This window comes from Quercus suber, unplaced genomic scaffold, assembly GCF_002906115.3.
Source record: "Quercus suber isolate HL8 unplaced genomic scaffold, Cork oak 2.0 scaffold_97, whole genome shotgun sequence".
NCBI lineage: Eukaryota > Viridiplantae > Streptophyta > Magnoliopsida > Fagales > Fagaceae > Quercus > Quercus suber.
The window spans coordinates 506,902-527,650 of NW_027069562.1; the positions used below are offsets into that span (position 1 = coordinate 506,902).

Genomic DNA, 20,749 nt, shown 5'->3' on the forward strand with positions numbered 1-20,749 from the left:
TTATCATTAACAAATAAGAACTTCTTTCAGCAAGAGGCAGTCTAAATTCTAGCTGATTGAACAACCACCACTTTTTATGAACAAAAGAGTACAATTCCTCATGAGAATTCTCAAACTTTGTGAGATCCCCTTAGAGAACCCAAGAATCATCTTTGACATGCTCAAATGTCATATCTCAATTTCCATAGCCAATGAGATATAAACATCTCAAAGTGTCAATCTCAACATAAGTTAGCATGTGCCATCTTCTAATGTAATATTAAGTAGAAAAAGCAACATCCATATGATCTCAACCTAATTCAGGTATTAGTGTAGAAAAAGGTTACCAACAAAAGACTTCCATTAAACTGTCTTTTATTTTTACTTTGACATGCTAATGAAAAAAGCTACCACGCACCACCAAAGAGCCCATAGGAGGACATTTCCTCAAACACCATGTGTAAAATAAAAACACAAGACCAAATAGGATATCACTCGCGAATTGAACAGCCCACATAATAGTCCGCAGACTACTTCACAAAAGGGAGGAAAAAGGGTCCCAATATAAATAAGTATAGCATCTTATAACATGTATATGTGATTATAGCATGAGCTAAAATGAGAAGCTCTTCAACTCACCTCAATTACAAACTTTGAGTAACACAAGAAAAAAATATTGTAGTTTAGAAATTCAAGGAAATGTGATCTCTGTTTTAATTTGAAAAGAAGGTCTAAAGGTTGGGTGTAAAAAACAAGTGTATAGCAAAGTGTGCAAATACCATTCCTTTCCTAACATTAGTGTGTAGCATAAAATTTCAAGTATCATATGTGTCAAACAACCATAGTATCACTTTTGAAAGTTCTTACTAAAAATGTAAATATATACACACTTCATTCAATTTGACAGTTTTATTAAATACCAAGCCATTCAATACTAGTTAGCTAATTAACTTCATTTTGGATGCCCCACAAACCACTTATGCAGAAACAGAACATACCTCTAATCAAGTTCACCAACATTATCTTCCAAATGATTCTTCATTTTCTGGCCTTCTTTGTTAGTATTTACAAAGTTGAGTTGAGCCACCATTCCTAAGCTCTCTCTATTATTTACGATCTCATGCCAAGTCTTCCTTTTTGGGCTGTTATTGTTATTTACAATGCCCTTGGTTTCTACTGGCATTCAGGGACCATGCCGTTCAGTTTATTCGCTACCATTATGAAATTCTGCCCCTACAAGATTGATTTTGATATTGTAGGAATTCAGAATTTCACAAGACAATGAGCAAGCCAACTGTAAGATCCTACAAACAACAGAATCTTTGGAGTGTGTAGGCAAATGATGACCAATCAAGATGTCATGACAGATTTTCTGAATGAAGAAGAGGCTTGGAAAAAGTTTGTGCAAAATGCAGGAGATATGGTTTGAGCTAGAATATTTTACTATTGGTACAGGAGAAATTGCTAGGAAATGTTGTGATCTGCAATTGGCAATCATGTCCATGAGGAACCAAACGATAAGTGAGCTGTGGAAGAATGTGCTCAGCCCAGGCAGGCTGCCACTAAAGCCATAACTCATTGGCAAGTAAGAATGTTTTAACATTGTTTTTTCTTGTATAGTTACCCAACACCTCTACCTTAAATGTTTCCATCAAACCACGACCCATATTCACCACTCTCTCCCACAAAGCTGGCCTTAAATTATCTAAGCTATTATAGCATCCAAACTTAAAGGACTCTGCCAAGAAGAAATACTTAAGACAAGAATAGCTCTTGTTCTCCACTATTCTTATTCTGATCAGCCCCGTTACACAAATCGAGTATAACTTTTTTCTTTTCTCTCTTCAAAGCATTCCATTTCAAGTGATAACGATCTTATTGTTTACCCTACATCTTCCATTGTTCATCTAACTCCTCTATCTTAGAATTTTCAATCAAAGACAAACCCACCTTCTTATAAGTGCCAACATTCGTAGCCAGATAATGGAATGTGTATGACTATGACCCGTTATTGTTTTCCACAAATATCAAACTTGATGAACTGGAATTATTGATTGAAGAACTCTCTAATTTCAGTCTGGATTTGCAACATAACAGGTTTATACAATGCTAACATGAGCTGCACTACTACATCAATTTCAGTGTTGGCACCTTGGGAGCTCACTAGTCAGATATATATAATGGAAAACTAAAAGATTACACAATAACATGTTATCATCATTTGCAAAAATCAATTCTAAATTACAAAATGTTTTTCAACTAGTGGGCTTTTCATCACGAGTAAACACGAGGTAAAATCTCAGATGAATTCTACTTGTTATGTCTAGTTATAAAAATACTATATAGACACAATGAATGGAAGAAACAATACATCATATCACCATACATAACTCTCCATTTCACATGTCTTTGAAACTCTCCTTCTTCAAATCATGAGCTTTTTTGATGACCACAACATCATCTTCATTTATGAGGATTTCTCCATACTTAGGATGTATGAAAGTTGCTATTTCTGGTATATTGGGTATTATTTAAGCAAAATAGTAGACATCTTTTAGATGAAAAATCCAGCCTCACATTTTTACTAACAATTACGAAATTTCATGTACCTTCAGAGAATTTGTAAGTTAGGTATAATTGATAATTATGATTGCAACAAAATAATAGGTAAATTTACCAACAAGAAAAAAGAAGAAGAAGAAGGAAATTTTAAAGTTATCAGCCTTACTTGGTTGTATGTGATTGATGCAACTTGAGACTTGAGGTCTATAAGACCTTTTGTCAAACAGGTAGGATACACCTCAAATTGAAATACCACCAACAGCCCCATAGTGGTCACATCTTCAGCAGCAGGTGAATGTTCCAACTCCTAACCACTCATTCACTCACAACTCGCTCAAATGTTGTTCAAAACTGAACACACCCACCCAAAGCAGATCATACACAAACCATCACAATTCCACCGAAAAAACATAAAACAAAAAACAAAAAACAAAAACAAAGGAAATCAGAAAACGAAAATAGAGGAAGAGAGGGAGAGAGAGAAACTTATCTCCGGTTGCTGAATTTGAAGATTGTTTATTAATTTCACTAATGAGGTCAGTGACATGGCTTCCATTAGCGAACTAAACTAGTGGATAGCCCTAATAACACATTAGATTTAATTTAACAATAAAAAAACTAAGGCTCAACCCAAAAGGAATATATAAAAATTAAAATTAAACCACATTTTTCCTTTCTATAATAGGTAATAGGCTAAAGGGAAAGCATTGGTCATACTATCTGTTTAAGAAGCTATTCAAATGCAATATATGTCTACAATGAATTTTATAGAATAGGGCTTATGCTTTCACGGTTAATGTTTATAGAAGTTAATATGCATGTGAATTTGTGCAATATGCATGGCAACTACCTCAAGACTACAATCACTACACACATCAAAGTGGTCACAAATGAGAAAATGGTACCTAGCAAGTAGTTATGCTTCTGAAGTCATCGACAGTAGTGCATATAAAATTGGAGGTCCTTTGAGATGAATTTATAAAACTCAAACTTAACTGATACAACTTTTCCAATTCAGATAAAGAAACAATCCTCAAACATCACAAGCTTTCTAAAAGGACAGATCTGAAACTTAAAGACTAAAATGACAGTTAATTAAGAGCTTCAGTGCATAATATTGTTTAGCAACTCATTAACAATACCCCTCTGTCAGTACCACATCAGGCCATACATGCAGAGGATTACCAAACACAACATATTAGAATCCAGAAAACTCCTGTACAACATGGCAACACATCAAAATACTATCTTGAGGGGAAATGCCAGTGCCACCAATAAATAGTTCTTGATCCTGATATGTTGCTCATACAACGGAAGGGTTCAATTTATATATATATATATATATAATAAATAAATAAAACTCCTAAAACCAAGTAATCTCTTCTATGTTGTTACAACAAACTGCTCTAAATCAAACAATCACTTGGAACAGTACTTAGTCAAACTATGAACTCTATCAATAAAACATGAGAAAAATACATTGTAGGAGTGGAGAAGCTTCAGGATATATATGATCTTTTAAAAGATAAAATATAGGAGCAGATAACAAAATACTATTCACAGAATCATGAGTAAAATAAATCATAAAATTACAAAGGAACAAATGTAATTGAGAAGTTTAGAATGCATGAATGAATGACTGTTGGTTAAATTCAAAATTATTACTCCTACTAGACTATAAGATGATTGCAAAATCATATGATCAGTCAATATAATTCTAGGTTTGATGATATATTATTATAAATTTCAATTTTTTTCACAGTAAGATTTTGAGGTCTCAATTTTATTTTCTAAACAAAGTTCATATTGTAAGTAATGTCAAGAAATGGAAAGAAGACTTGTTTGAATAAAAATACAAGTTCACACTAATAGTCTAAACTTGATGTTATAAAAAGTGAAAGAAATTCATTTTTAATCGTCGTAATAACACATTCAATTCAATAATAAAGAACTAATGCTCAACCCAATAGGAAAATATAGACATTAGAATTAAAACCACGTTTGTCCTTTCTATACACAATTCATGTGGATGTGGAAATTACATGTCACACACTAATAGATCAACTCTTTGCAAGGAAGACTACATTTGTGACATGGAGGGTGATCTTTAGTTTCCTCAATGAAAGTAAGGGGTGTCGATGACAATTAAATGTTTAAGCACCTTCATACTTCCAATTTCGGCTTTCCCCGAGAACACATTTGGGATGTGCAGGATAAGTGCAATCTGCACAGTAGTAAAACCAATGGTTTGGGTTTCGTTCTTCTTCACAAATATCACAATAATATTCACCGGAGTCATCTTCAGCTGTATAGCTGAGAGTGAAGGGATGCTCATGTTGTTTGTACCTTGTGGTTTGTGGTAGTGTCGCACATTTAAAGTCAAGTGCAAATTCACAAGTGGTACAACGGAATACTAGATTTCCTTCATAACCACAACTACTGCAACTCTGTTCAAAGCTTGTGTAGGAGAGGATGAGTTGGTGCTTATGACCTTCGTGGGTAAGGATTTCTGGGACCAAACTACATTGAACATCAAGTTCAAAGCCGCTTGACTCAGAAATGTAGCAGAAGCCATTACAATATTGGTAACAGGCATTACAATAGATGACCGTCTTTCGGAGGGTGAGTGGGCGTTGATGAAGCCAGTGTTTCTTTTTCATTGGTAAATTAGCACAAGATTTATGAAGAAAGAAGCTACACTTAGCACAACTGTAAAAAGGAGGGGAAATAGCTCTTACGCACCCGTCGCATTTTTCATTATTTTGAACCTCCTCATCAGTGAGCTTTAAGTCATGCTCATGACTGAAGTGTTCAATTTCTGTGTCTATTTCAGTTCCGTCCTCCCTCATTTTGATATTTTTGACTTTGTAAGCTGTTGCTGACTCAACAGATTGATCGAGCTCTGCATCTTCATTCTCCTCATCTTTAAGTTCCAGCAAATTTATGTCCTCCCTACTTCCCTTGTCTATAGCACAATTGAGGTGGGCAACGAAATTGCATTTGGAGCAATAGTAAAGCCCGTAACGCAGGTCCACCTTTTGAACACAGAGTTGACAAAATCGGGAGTCAGATTCACGGAGTTCAAGAGAAGAATGGGTGACGTGGAGGGGATGCTTGTGACGTACAACCTTGAGCCTGCGTGGGAAAGAAGCGCAGCTTCTATGAATCCAGAAACAGCATGTGGCACATTGATTGGGCACACCCTTGCCTTCTTTGCCGCAAATGTCGCAAGTGAATGTGATTGACTTGCCCAAGGGAGTCAATGGGTGATCGTGGAATTCAGCTTCAAGTTGCAAAACAGCACATTTCATGTGAAGGTTGAAGTCGCAACGGTAACAGCGATAAGTGTATTCGTTGCGAGATTCTTTACAGACTTGGCATCTGCTCTTTTCTTTCTCTTCAGGATAAACAGTTTTTTCGTCAAAAAGAATGAGAGGATGTAATGGGTGCAAGGGATGGTGCAACCCAAGGGGTACTTCCGCACATGATTTATGATGAACGTACCATGGGCATCCGCCTTTAGGACAACAGTAGATAGAATCATAAGCTGATTCTTGGCACCCCCTACAATTAACTTCCGAAAAGAAGTTTGGACGGTAGACCAAGGGATGCTTTGAATCGCAAAAATGTAGAAGTTGCTGTTGTTGCGCCATCTTCTTGTATGACATGCACAGAGTCACAAACAAAAATAACATCCAATTTGTTTAGAGAAAAATAAAAACGTGAGTCAATACAACAGGGCTAGTAAGCTGAATCCAAATCTATATAGATGAAAAGAAACAAAGAAAGAGAAATAGGTGTGTGAAACACCGATTCTTTTTAATTTAAGAAAAGATTGAAGGCTTCTTGTTTTGGGTGGGATCAAACGTTTACGAAGGAGGAGTGTGTACAGAATTTGGGGCGTGAGTGAGAGCAGCATTTAATTTGCACATGAGGTGTTTGATTTTGTGTCTGATAAAAGAAAGTAAAGAAGTTTGGATTTGAATGAAAATTGGATTTGGGCCTGATTGTTTAAGAGGCCTAGGTGGGGACAAAATATTTTTATGGTTGCGGCAAAAAACTGTTATGATAGATGATTTCTTCATCTCTTGTTAAGATAAAGACAATACAATAACTTCCTTTAATTAAAGATTTTATTTTATTTTTTTTTTTTTTTTGCAATCTCTAAATTAAAGCGGAAGGTTAAAAGTATTGAGTTAGAGATAATTTTTTAAAATTGTATTTTCTTTTTTTTTCTTTAGTTAAATATGATTTTTTATTTAAAGGAAATGCATCTAAAAAGCTAAGAATTAATAATAATAATACTTTAACAACAAAAGTTCCTACCATTTCTTTAAATTCCCCCAATTCTTCAGACTTCAAAAGTTTTATTTATTTTTTTTTTTTTACTTTGCTCCGTTCATGTCAATTCTTACCATTCATCAAAAAGTATTTAACCCAAATCCAAGTTTTTTATTGTTCTATATATCAAGTTGGGAGTGCAGCTAAATTTGCTTTCATATTTGATATGGTTAGTTCTCTATTATACAACTTTTCAATTAAGTCAGGTCATTCACTATAACTCAAAACAACAGTGTCATTCAAACAAAACTTCCAACAAAAAATTTAGTAGCGACTATAGTTTGAGGATACATAAAAGAAAGAGCAAAGCCTTTTAGAATAATAACTTTCAATTTACGTGCCTATAGTTTGAGGACACAAAAATATAGTATTAATGCAAGTGCAATAGAAATTTACAACATTTAATATCTATATGACAAATTTTAAGCAAGCATAGCAACTTACCATATATGAATAATAATAAAAAAACACATGTATATATGAACAAATTTGCAAAAGCAACTATTAATACTTACAGCAAGAATAATTCAATCTTGGCTTTAGAACACACCTAGAGAAGCCTCCAAGTTACCCTCAATTTCAATATTGTTAGAACCAAGGTTGTGAAGAACTCGTTAATGACTTATACTATATATAGTGTTTCCTATGGTATCAAAAAAAAAAAAAAAAAATCATTCTCCAACTCAAGAGAAAAGGAAACAAGAAAGAACAAAAACACAAGCAAGCAAGAATATAATTCTTGCTTGCCAACAACTTAAAGTAATTTAATTTTCTTTTTCTTTTATCTAATCTTTTATATTTTTTAATCTTACTCATCCATGTCATGACTTCTTACTACCATTTCCTTTTTCTATTTTTATTTGTTCTAAACATGTCCATGCTAAAATGTTATTTTTTCATTTATTTATGAGATTTTGTTATGTATCTCTAACTAGGTTATACCACCGAAGGGTGGTAGCTTGATGGTAGGGACAGTCCCTTAAACCATCACCCTTGCAAGTCTGAGAGTTATGGTTTGAGTCATGGCACTTCAGTTTAAAATGTTGTGCTCACAGGGATAGCCCCAAGCAGCTTCAGTGGTCCCACACGATAGAATTTGGGTTTAAGTGGGCCAGGGCAATGATACCACACCAGAGTTGTAAGCCATTCCGAGCCAAAAATCATGTGCCCTTCTTGATATTGAACTTTCATGGCACCCAACTATAGAAAGGGTGGTCAAAGTTTGGGCCCGTGGACATTTGTAATAAAGTGTTTCAAATTAGTGATAGCTCACATATAGTTTTTCAGCTCACTTTACTCCTCCCATACAATTTCTCACTCTCAAGATTAAACAGTGATGGCCAATGTAAGGCTCTGTGGGCGCATTTTTAGTGAGGAGACCAAGTGTTGAACTTGTAATCTCTGGCTTGCCGAGGAGACCAAGTACACTTGTAGTCTCTAGCCTTTTGTCCCACATCGAAAGAATCTTCCCCCACTTTCTGCCTTATGAGCCACGAAGCGAAGGAGTAGTGTACCATCAATTTAGTTCTTCGAATAACTATAAACTGATGATACACTACTCCTTCGCTTCGTGGCTTATAAGGCAGAAAGTGGGGGAAGATTCTTTCGATGTGGGACAAAAAGCCAGAGACTACAAGTGCACTTGGTCTCCTCGGCAAGCCAGAGACTACAAGTGCAACACTTGGTCTCCTCGGCAAGCCAGAGATTACAATTTCAGCACTTGGTCTCCTAGCCAAAAATGCGCCCATAGGCTCAATTTCTATATATGCACTTAACTTCCTTTCTAACTTCTTTTTTTGAAGGGGTTTGGCATGTGATAAATCAAAAGATCCAAACAAATTTTATAATTTTTTTAGATTTATAATTATTGATGTTGTTTTTTGTGATTAATGTATCATAAAAATGATGTTAATAGTGAGTTAATGAGAAAAAAAATAATGTTCTGATAATAACTTACCACATTAACAAGTTTTGAGAAAAGGTTGTGAAAACATTTATAATTATTCCCAAAAAAAACTTGTGACTATAGAATTTTTCGATAGTAACCCATATTGTTCTTGTATTGTGAATGTGGTTGTGGGGGAAACAACAAAGTAGGGAATGAAAGAAAGAAAAATTGTTTCCTTCAAAAAAAAAAAAAAAAACACCAAGCATAATTTTCTTCCTTTCTTGGCAGTTTGGTAAACATTACTTGTAGTGCATCTGTCTTATGATTCTACGTGCCCAACTATCTCAAGCAAGGCATAATCAAAGTCACAAGATGCTAATGCTTCCCTTTGTAGAGCATATGCAAAACTTCACGTTACAACATACTATTGACTTTATCAACTGGCTAGTGCAGTACCAAAATTGGTGCCAAAGCCAAAGAGATCTACGTAATTAATGGTGTTGTTAATTTCAAGACAATATATTATGGTGGCCTAATAAACAAGTAACCATCATCATTTGGATTGCATTGTAATCATTCTTATTGTAATAGTAATTCTTTTGAGCAAGAAACAATCGACATTGTGCCCAATGAACATAATTACAAGGATTTGTTCAGATTATATATAGTACTCAGACATGTGATAGTTGAAATATCATGCAATTAGTCAATTAATGTAATTTTTATTTGGGAAGGTCAAGAATATTCGCAGCATGCAAAGAATTAAATTGAAACCACTAGACAATAAGATTTTCTTTGTCTTGATCTTCATTTGATCTTACATGTGGTCTGCTATGCTTTATTGATTCCTTCAGAAAATAATATGTTTTTCAAGCTCTATACTTATGAACTCCATTATCTAACACTAAGAGCAAGATTATCTAATACTAAGAGCAAGAGTATTATTTAATACTAAGAGTAAGATTATTCACATCAGTTTGTGCAAATTTTTTTGTTTATTTTAATATAAGAACATACTTTTTCTATTTTATATACTCACTTTTCAAAACATCCTAGTCAAATTATCTATTTTATACTACATTTCATTATAATAACAATAAAAATTCTTCATTTTTTAATCATTTCTCTTTTTTCTCACATAACAATCACCATTCATTTTTTTTCTATTGTCTTCAAGATACATAAAGAAAAAATAAAGAACTAAATACAAAATGCGTAGTGTTAGTGTAAATTTACATGGCTATTGTAGCAACCATGTATTTTTACACAATTTTGCATAATTTAATGTGGGTGAATTTTGGGTTTAAGTTGGATAAAATGTGGTATTTTTTTTCTATTATACGAGCACTGATGCGAATGCTCTAATACTACAAAATAAAATTTGAGATAAAGCTCCATTACAAGAAACTTTTGTTTTTGTTATTTTAGCAAGGCAACTTTGTGATCACACATAGCAACAATTTTGTTAAACTTGTCTTTAATTCCTATCATATTGAAAAATAACTATATATCAAGTATAATAGCCATGAATGGGATTCCAAATAGCCCAACTAATAAAAATTTGATTTGATACACAAAAAATTAATTGATATCTTAACTTGATGAAAAAGAATAATCACCATGAACTGAAATTATTTCTTATATATTTTAAAATGCGTAGTGTTAGTGTAAATTTACATGGCTATTGTAGCAACCATGTATTTTTACACAACTTTGCATAATCTAATGTGGGTGAATTTTGGGCTTAAGTTGGATAAAATGTGGTATTTTTTTTCTATTATATAAGCACTGATGCGAGTGTTCTAATACTATAAAATAAAATTTGAGATAAAGCTCCATTACAAGAAACTTTTGTTTTTGTTATTTTAGCAAGGCAACTTCGTGATCACATATAGGAGCAATTTTGTTAATATTGTCTTTAATTCCTATCATTTTGAAAAATAACTATATATCAAGTATAATAGCCATGAATGGGATTCCAAATAGGCCAACTAATAAAAATTTGATTTGATATACAAAAAATTAATTGATATCTTAACTTGATGAAAAAGACTAATCACTGTGAACTGAAATTATTTCTTATTTATTTTTTTTTAAAAAATTATAGCCACAAAAGACACTAGAGATACCATTAAAAATCTAAACTAAGAATAGGTTAAAATCACCAACTTTGGAGTCTATCAAAATTATCCTTATTAATTAATGACACGATCAAATCACTTTTGTGACATAATTTGCATGTGCATCACATGGATTAGTGATTTATTAACCAAATAAACATGATAAGATGTAAGAACTACACTTTTCTGGGACCCACTTCATATAGACTTTGCTGATATGGCATGAGAATTGGACAAAGTATAAAAAAGAGAAATGCTATAGTCATAACATTTTTATAATAAATTATAAGTGACTGGTTGTAAAAATATTATAAAAATATTGTGAAGGCAACAGTTTTCATTAAAAAAATTTTAAAAAAAATTGTAAGGTACAAAACCTGAGAGGAGTTGAACCCGGATTGGGCATCATTCATGGATCCGAAAGTTTAGGTTGGAAGTTGAAACTCGAAAAATATTAAAATTATTATTATTATTTCTTTTTATGGTTTTCCTCAACATTGCTTTCTTACAGTCACAGTTGCTTCTTTCACAAAAACTCTCATCTCCATAAGCCATCCGAAATAAAATCTCTCTCTTTTCACCATAAAATATCACATTTCAAATCTCATACAAATCCGCTTGTTTTTTGGGTTTCAATCTTAACAGTTACCAGGCATGTCTCTCTCTCTCTCTCTCTTATTGGTTTCTTAGAAAATGAAGTGAGAAAAAGAAAAAGAAAATATGAACTTGGAACTGATTTTTGTGTCTTTTTATGCTCTATGAAATGAAACCAAATTCAACTGAACTCAGCTTCTAATACTGTTTTAGCAGAATTTTTTTTTTTTTCTGTGTCAGAAAAGAGTACTGGGTTTTCTTTAAAAATTTTAGTTAGTTCTATCAAAGTTGATCACTTTATGTGCCAATTATATGTGGGTTAATGAGTATGAGTTATTTGATCAAATGGAGTGTTTCATTTTGTTGTAATTTTGAGGATTTCATTGTGCCTAAGAAAATTAAGCATGGGGCGGCTTTTAGTTTGGATGATTCTGGGTCACTTTTTGTGACTAGGATTGATTTAAAAATGTTGCTGATAATGGGTTGGTATTTTTTTGGGATAAAGTTTTAAATTTTTTCAACAATAATATTATTTTGTTTTCTTTTTTTTTATTACAATTTGCATGCTTGGAATTTTTTAGTCCAGGTACTGGGTTTTTTTTTTTGTCTATATTTTAGTTAGTTCTATTAAAGTTGATCACTTTATGTGCCAATTGTATGCAGGTTAATGAGTTTGATTTATTTGATCAAATGGGGCATTTTATTTTGTTGTAATTTTGAGTTTTTCATTGTACATAAGAAGATTAAGGCATGGATTACCTCCACTTTTGGATGCTTCTGAATCACATTATGTGACTAAGGTTGGTTTGAAATGTTGCTGATAAGGGGTTGGTATGTTATTGGGGATAAAGTTTAAAATGTCATTGATAGTATTCCCCCTCTCCCTGGTATTGAGTCCATTTTTTTAGGCTTTTGCTACTGGAATAAGCATTAAGTTATGTTTTTGTATTAAGGTATATTTTTATACTTTTTGGTATCATTTTGTTATTTATCTTTGGAGCATTTTTTATTAAGGTAGAAGTGGAATTAATTTATGATTGTGTATGAAATTTGTGAGGACTTTCTTAGTGACTTCTCCAATAGAGTTATGTACATTTTTTGTAGGTACCCTTGGTTTGTCTGATTGGAAGCATTTTATTCTGGTTTTTCTTGGGTTTGAAAGGTGGTTTGGTCTGGTAACAGACACATTGTTAATTGGCTTATATTATGCTTCTTAGAGCTTGATTGGCTTCGTATATTGGATGATGTATGTCACATTGTTGGGCTCTTCTACTTTAATGAAGATTTGAAATTTTTTTTTGGGGAGAATACTAAAATCAAGTGATCCGCTGGACCCTTAAATTTGAAATTCATAGTTTATCATTAATATACATTGTTTGTGTTGAGTGAACTGCAATATTTCATTAGGCAGCACTGACGCTTGAGGTGGTAGATAATTTGCAGTTCTTTCTCTTATCAATTTTTTTTCTTCCTCAGGTCAAAAGCTGATTGATTGTGTGTTATGTGGAATTTACAACTGTATAGGAACCTTGCTTTTCTATAGTTTTGGAGTTAAGATGAGGACAGGTTCCATGTGCTTTTCCATCTTGCAAGTTCCCGGATGCAGAATCCCCACCTTAGCTACTTTTTGGAGGGAAAGCTTCCACAGTTTGAGTAGGACTGTCAAAAACAGTTCTAGCTTTAGGCCACTTGGTTCTAATATCTATGGGCTTGAGAGAGGTTACAATAGGAAATGGACTCGAAGACCTGTATTTACAAACGCAGAGGGAAGAAATAAAACCACCCAGCAAAGCAAACCAAGCAACATTGGGCATGAAATTTTAGATGGACTGGTTTCAAAAAGTGATACATTTAGTGTAAATAAGACAGAAATTAGTCAACTCCAAAATATTGAATACTGTGATATTCGACAAAAGATTTCTGAGAATAAGGAACTGGCTAGCCTTGTGACAGTTATTGTTTTTGACATCGAGACAACTGGTTTTAGCAGAGAGAATGAACGTATCATTGAGATTGCACTTAGAGATCTTGAGGGTGGTGAAAACAGCACTTTCCAGACGCTAGTAAACCCTCAACGCTTTGTTCCAAATTCACATGTTCATGGCATTACAACCCGTATGGTCAACAAACCTGATGTTCCAAGGTATCCTATATTTTAATTGTTTGATATGCAGTCCCATTAAAGAAGTTAAAAAAAAATAATAATAATAATTATAAATAAACAAAAAGTTACAGCTTCTATTGTGTCATATGTATTGGCAATTAATTCAAATTTTGTAATAACGCTTCTCCACTTGTCTGTGCCTGAGACCATTTATTGATGTGATCATGGAATATAATTTATTATGTGCCACATGAAGATTTATAAAGACTTAAGTATATTATTCAATTCTTTAGTCATAAAATGACTCCAAAGTTTCTTGTTTTCTTTTCATTTTCTCAGTATATGTTATAAAAAATAATTTTATGACTTTATACTTTGCTTTCACGTTTTTGAAGGAACCTTGGATCATGTGAGTGTTTGTATTTGCATGTCTAGAAAGCATACAGAAGTAGCATATGTATGCCTGGAGTAATCAATTGATACCAAATTCTAAGGTGGTAAGTAAAATAGGAAACATAGAAAGTACTTCAAACTCCAAAGTCTAAAATAATCTCATGCCCATCTGAAAATCTCTGTATTCAAACATGATTAGGGTAAGAAGTAAGAACTCATGGTTAGTACCAAGACCATCAAACAAATTGTTTTTTATCACAAGTTCCTGCATAATGCTTCAGACAGTAGTAAAGCTGTGACTTCACTAGATATTAGAACCAAGTGGCCTAAAGCTAGAACTGATGGAAATGCCTGGAATCTGAGGAGCTATAGGATGATGGAAATGCCTGGAATCTGAATTGAGCACATTCATTGTTGAAGTACCTTAATAATATTGAATTATGATGAGGAAGGTCAAAAAGTCATGCATGCAGTGAGGAAATGTTTTGATTCTGAAAATATGGTCTAACTCAAATTGTCTATCTAGATAAAGTGAAAGCTTTAAAGAGGATATATGCTATTTATAATAAGGTTTTTGTATATTGGGTATTATGCTCTACTCCAATTCTTGTGGAATTTTACTTCTTTAAATGTCCATCCAGCTTTGTTCTCTAGTTTAGCCAATAAATGTTTCAACTTGTTAAGTCCTGGAATTATGGATCTTGTTATTTGTTAGAAAAGAAGACCACAACTGACATTAAACAGCTGAGGAACACCCATAACAATAGAAATGGTTCTGCAATTATTTAGCCAATTAGCTCTAGCCCAAATGACAAGGTTATAAGTTCAATAATCATGAGTGCATGTGTGATTTACTAAACCTACCACAATTTTAGGAAACGATCTTGCTTATAGTCATAAATGGTTTACTGTGGATGACTTAATCTGAAGTTTATTTCAGTGGTTGATTGATTTTTTGCAATTTATTTCTATTTTTTCATTGGTAAGTTACATGCACATTCGCTCGGTCTTGAACCCACGATTTCATCCTTCACCTTGTTTTAAAAAGAAAGGAGATGCCATTAGCTCATTGGCATTTGTTTTCTATTTCGTTGGGTAGGTAACTTGTCATTTAGGTCTCTCAAGTTTGTAATCTCTTGTGCACTGATAATAAAAGTGTCAAGCATTGCATAGCCCTTTGAAGCTTAGACGCAAAGCACAAGTGCTCTTGATAGTAAGCTAAAACATAAAATGTTTAATAAAATTAAAACAGGAATATGTTTTGCCAATTACCTTAAATGAATTGTGCAATTCATACAAAGTTTGTCAGTTCAAATTTACAAAAGTTATTTCAATTTCTTAAAATTTTAATAAGTAAATTTGATAACAATTATGAAAATAGACTAAATAATAATAATCTAGTCATATAAAGTTTAAATATAACTTTAATATCTTTGAATTAAGCATAAGGTTTAATCAAAATGTATCCTATAGGCTTAGACCAAAAAACAAAAGAATGGTAAATTATCCTTGTTCATGTATTTTGATAAGTTTTTTTATTATTATGGTTCATGTCATTTCCTTCAAGATCAAGTTCTTAATTTAACTACTAATATATTATATTTAGCAATATAGGTATGATTTATGCCTCTCCAAAAAATCACCTGATCCAAAATGTAAACAAGCTTTGCTTCAGTTAAGCAAAGTGCTTGGACTTTGGGCCTAAGCATGATCTGAGATACCCTGAGGAGAGGATCTGTTCCCTGGCTGTAGTGTGTTGCTAGTGAGGGTTGGAACTTGGAAAACTCCTTGTTTATTTAGATAGGTTGTTGAGCAATCATTAAACATATTAGTGCCCATATTTTACTTATTGTTGTTCAGTAAAATTCAGACTTGCTTACAATCAAGTAAACTGTGGTTTTGTGAATTAAATGTAGGATGGAGGACCTGATACCAATCTTACTGCAGTTTGTAAAAAGCCGTCAGAAACCTGGGGGATATGTAGTGTTGGCCGCTCATAATGCTCGCAGTTTCGATGTGCCTTTTTTGCGTAGTGAATTCACTCGTTGTAAAGCTGAGTTTCCTTCAAATTGGTTGTTTGTGGATACGCTTACTCTGGCACGTGAGATGATGAAATCCAAAGGTCAATCTCTCTCTCTCTCTCTCTCTCTCTCTCAGTGTACACACACAAGCATTTTTTTATGTGTGTTGACACTTGACACAAAGAATTTGTATTGATTTTATTTGCAGGTGAAAAAAGTACTTCAATTTCATTGCAAGCCCTTCGTCAAAGCTTTGAAATTCCATTAACCGGTAAAGCTCATAGGGCCATGGCAGACGTAGACTTACTGTCTATCATTCTTCCAAGGCTGACTTTTGTGCTGAAATGGTCAATCTCTGATCTTATAATGAAGTCGTTCCTTCCCTCAGATTCACCCAAATCCAAGAAGAAGAGTTTGCGCTAGTTTCCAGCCATGAATTTGCTTCAGTAGTAACCATTTTACTATAACTAATAACTGATTGGTCCAATGATATGGGTTTGCATTTTATTTCTATTTTTTCATTGGTAAGTTACATACACATTCGCTCGGTCTTGAACCCACGATTTCATCTGTCACCTTGTTTTAAAAAGAAAGGAGATGCCATTAACTCATTGGCATTTGTTTTCTATTTCGTTGGGTAGATAACTTGTCATTTAGGTCTCTCAAGTTTGTAATCTCTTGTGCACTGATAATAAAAGCGTCAAGCATTGCATAGCCCTTTGAAGCTTAGACACAAAGCACAAGTGCTCTTGATAGTAAGCTAAAACATAACATGTTTAATAAAATTAAAACAGGAATATGTTCTGCCAATTACCTTAAATGAATTGTGCAATTCATACAAAGTTTGTCAGTTCAAATTTACAAAAGTAATTTCAATTTTTTAAAATTTTGATAAGTAAATTTGATAACAATTATGAAAATAGACTAAATGATAATAATCTAGTCATATAAAGTTTAAATATAACATTTTTATACATAACTTTAATATCTTTGAATTAAGCATAAGGTTTAATCAAAATGTGTCCTATAGGCTTAGACCAAAAAACAAAAGAATGGTAAATTATCCTTGTTCGTGTCTTTTGATAAGTTATTATTATGGTTCATGTCATTTCCTTCTAGATCAAGTTCTTAATTTAACTACTAATATATTATATTTAGCAATATAGGTATGATTTATGCCTCTCCAAAAAATCACCTGATCCAAAATGTAAACAAGCTTTGCTTCAGTTAAGCGAAGCGCTTGGACTTTGGGCCTAAGCATGATGTGAGATACCCTGAGGACAGGCTCTGTTCCCTGGCCATAGTTTATTTAGATAGGTTGTTGAGCAATCATTAAACTATGGTTTACTTATTGTTGTTCAGTAAAGTTCAGACTTGCTTACAATCAAGTAAACTGTGGTTTTGTGAATTAAATGTAGGATGTAAGAAGCCGTCAGAAACCTGGGGGATATGTAGTGTTGGCCGCTCATAATGCTCGCAGTTTCGATGTGCCTTTTTTGCGTAGTGAATTTACTCGATGTGAAGCTGAGTTTCCTTCAAATTGGTTGTTTGTGGATACGCTTACTCTGGCACGTGAGATGATGAAATCCAAAGGTCTATCTCTCTCTCTCTCTCTCTCTCCCTTTCTCTCAGTGCACACACACAAACATTTTTTTTTATGTGTGTTACACTTGACACAAAGAATTTGTATTGATTTTATCTACAGGTGAAAAAAGTACTTCAATTTCATTGCAAACCCTTCGTCAAAGCTTTGAAATTCCATTAACTGGTAAAGCTCATAGGGCCATGGCAACTTGTTTCTAACTTTTATTTGTCTTTAAATAATAATAATAATAATAAACAAACAAAGAGCTATGGCTTATTTGGATCATTTGCTCTCGTAGGCCCAAGCCCAATGGATAGAGTGTCACTATAGTCACTGTGGAAGACGCCAACTCAGATCGCCCCCCTCTACCCATTTTTTGTTCATAAAAAATAATAATAATAATAATAATAAACAAACAAACAAACAAAGGAAACCTATTGGGACAAAATATTTTCTTGAATTGTCCCTAGAACAAAATAAATAAATTGTGATGTCAAATAATTCAATAATTGCAATCATCAACGAGAGAAAGTGGTTCAAATTTATTTGTTAAAATAATAATAATAATAAATAAATAAATAAATAAATAAACAAACAAAGGAGTAATAATAAACAAGCAAAGAGAAGCTTAAGTGGGACGCAATATTTTCTTGAATATTACAAGAAAGAAGTTTAAGTCTAAATTGATTTAGAGTCATCATCTTGCAACCCACTATATGATCATAAACTAATATAAGAGACCAACAATGTGTAGCTTTAGTCACAAGACTTTTTTAATAAGGCATATGACTTGTTTAAATAATACACATGAATAGTATTTTAAATTGCCACGAAAGAGATTGGAGAAAATAGTTTTAAACAAGATTGGAGCTAAACATTACTTTGTTCCATAAAAATTAATAAAAAAAAATTGTGATGTCAAATAACAAAAATAGAAAGAAAAAAATCCCATATTTTCTTTGTTAACCAAACACAAAAACACAAAACATCTAACCCTTTAAACACTCTTAGTCTAGTGAACAATCTACAATCTCTTCTATTTCTCTCAGTTTAAACTCAAGTGGACTTTTAATTAAGAAACAAAAATCAACTTATTGTTTATGAATAATAATAGAAAAACACGCATATATATGAACAAATTTGCAAAAACAACTATTAATACTTACACCAAGAAGAATTCAATTTTGGCTTTAAAACACACCTAGGAAAGCCTCCAAGTTAGCCTTAATTTTGATATTGTTAGAACTAATGTCATGAAGAACTCATTAATGACTTCTACTATATATAGTGTATCCTATCGTATCAAAAAATATATTCATTCTCCAACTCAAAAGAAAATGATACAAAGAAAGAACAAAAACACAAAAAAGCAAGAAATATATTCCTGCTTGCCAACAACTTAGAGTTATATACTTTTATTTCTCTTTTATCTAATCTTTTATATTTTTTAATCTTACTTATCCATGTCATGACTTCCTACTACAATTTCCTTTTTCTATTTTTATTTTTTCTAAAACTGTCCATGCTAAAATGTTAGTTTCTCATTTATGTATGAGATTTTGCACACACATAAAGTTCTATCTCTTGCGTATGATGAATTTTGAGGTGGAAATTTCTCAAAATTGTGCTTTGGAAATTTCATGTGGGCCTACTGCTATAATTTCCTCATCTTGCTTAAGGAGATTAAAAGAGTTTTTTTTTTTTTTTTTTAACTTATAAGAGTTGTAGGTGATTCCTAGCCAAAAATCATGCACCCTTCTTCATATTGAACTTTCAAGGATACTAAGCACCCAACTGTAGAAAGGATGGTTAAATTTTGGGCTCGTGGTCATTCACTCATTTGTAATAAGGTGTTTCAAATTAGTGATGGCTCACATATAGTTTTTTAACCCACTTTACTCCTCCCATATAGTTTCTCACTCTCTGGGCTAAATAGTGATGGGCCTGATGGCCAATGTAAGGCTCAATTTCTATATACGCACTTAACTTGCTTTCTAACTTATTATTTTGAAGGGGTTTAGCATATAATAAGTCAAAATATCCAAACAAATTTTACAATATTTTAAAAAAAAAAAATTATTGATGTTGTTTGTTGTGATAAATGTATCATAAAAATGATGTTACAGTTAATAAGAAAATGATATTGTTCCAACAATAACTTACCACCTTAAAGCATTTACAGTAAGTCATCTAAAAAATTTAGTTTTTAGCCATTCAAAACATTACTTTATCTATTTTAACAACACAATTTATAATACACCATACAACAAAGATTTTATATTTTTTACCACTTTATTAAAATATTATTTCTTTATTTTTTTAATTCTTTTTTATTATCAATCTCATCTCTTCCTCTCTCTTTCTTCCCTTCTCTTTCTATGTGTATTTCTCTTTTTCAAAACAAAAACAACCAAAACCCATCCTCCCCACAACAGACACCACCAACCACCACCCCCATCAGAAACCCACTACCACCAGCCACCACCGCCCACACCCACACCCACTGCCACAGCACCACCACCCACAACCTCAACCCAAATCAAAACCCAATCACAAACAAAAACCACCAGATCAGCTAAGACCCAAACAAAACCAAAAATTATCAGTTGCGATCCAGCCACGATCCAAAATCGGACCAAATCTCAGCCGCAATCCACCATCTACCACCACCACGATCCACCAGTGAAAAGGAAAGAGAACCCATATATCACCGACCCACAAAACCCATCACCACCACACCCACAACCAGTCACAAAACCCATCACAACAACACCCACAACCGGCCACAAAACCCATGACCATCCCACCCACAACTGGCACAAAACCCATCACCAACACAAAAGAGAGAAAAATTCATTCTCCAACTCAAGAGAAAAGGAAACAAGAAAGAACAAAAACACAAGCAAGCAAGAAATATATTCTTGCTTGCCAACAACTTAAAGTTTTATACTTTTCTTTTTCTTTTAACTAATCTTTTATATTTTTTAATCCTACTTATCCATGTCATGACTTCTTCCTACCATTTCCTTTTTGTTATGTATCTCTAACTAGGTTATACCATCGAACGGTGGTAGCTTGATGGTAGGAGTCTCTTAAACCATCACCCTTGCAAATCTGAGGGTTGTGGTTTGGGTCATGGCGCTTCAGTTTAAAATGCTGTGC

At 33.1% G+C, this 20,749-nt stretch overlaps 2 protein-coding genes across 3 annotated transcripts; one reads left to right on the plus strand and one right to left on the minus strand.

The window, feature by feature from the left end:
- Positions 1-4,507: 4,507 nt before the first annotated feature.
- On the minus strand, positions 4,508-7,481 carry LOC112024330 (uncharacterized). The gene is made up of 2 exons (XM_024056967.2): positions 7,398-7,481; positions 4,508-6,197 (listed from the first exon to the last, which is right to left on the minus strand). The coding sequence occupies exon 2, from the start codon at positions 6,192-6,194 to the stop codon at positions 4,695-4,697; it is 1,500 nt and encodes a 499-aa protein (XP_023912735.1). The 5' UTR covers positions 6,195-6,197; positions 7,398-7,481; the 3' UTR covers positions 4,508-4,694.
- A 3,893-nt stretch (positions 7,482-11,374) lies between these two features.
- LOC112024351 (exonuclease DPD1, chloroplastic/mitochondrial) lies at positions 11,375-16,493 on the plus strand. 2 transcript variants are annotated; one of them, XM_065774727.1, is made up of 4 exons: positions 11,375-11,542; positions 13,009-13,627; positions 15,898-16,103; positions 16,211-16,493. In XM_065774727.1, the coding sequence occupies exons 2-4, from the start codon at positions 13,041-13,043 to the stop codon at positions 16,423-16,425; spliced, it is 1,008 nt and encodes a 335-aa protein (XP_065630799.1). In that variant the 5' UTR covers positions 11,375-11,542; positions 13,009-13,040; the 3' UTR covers positions 16,426-16,493. The 2 variants fall into 2 exon arrangements, with proteins under 2 accessions (XP_065630799.1, XP_023912756.1); XM_024056988.2 differs by having other exon boundaries at positions 11,376-11,542; positions 12,961-13,627.
- Positions 16,494-20,749: the final 4,256 nt, after the last annotated feature.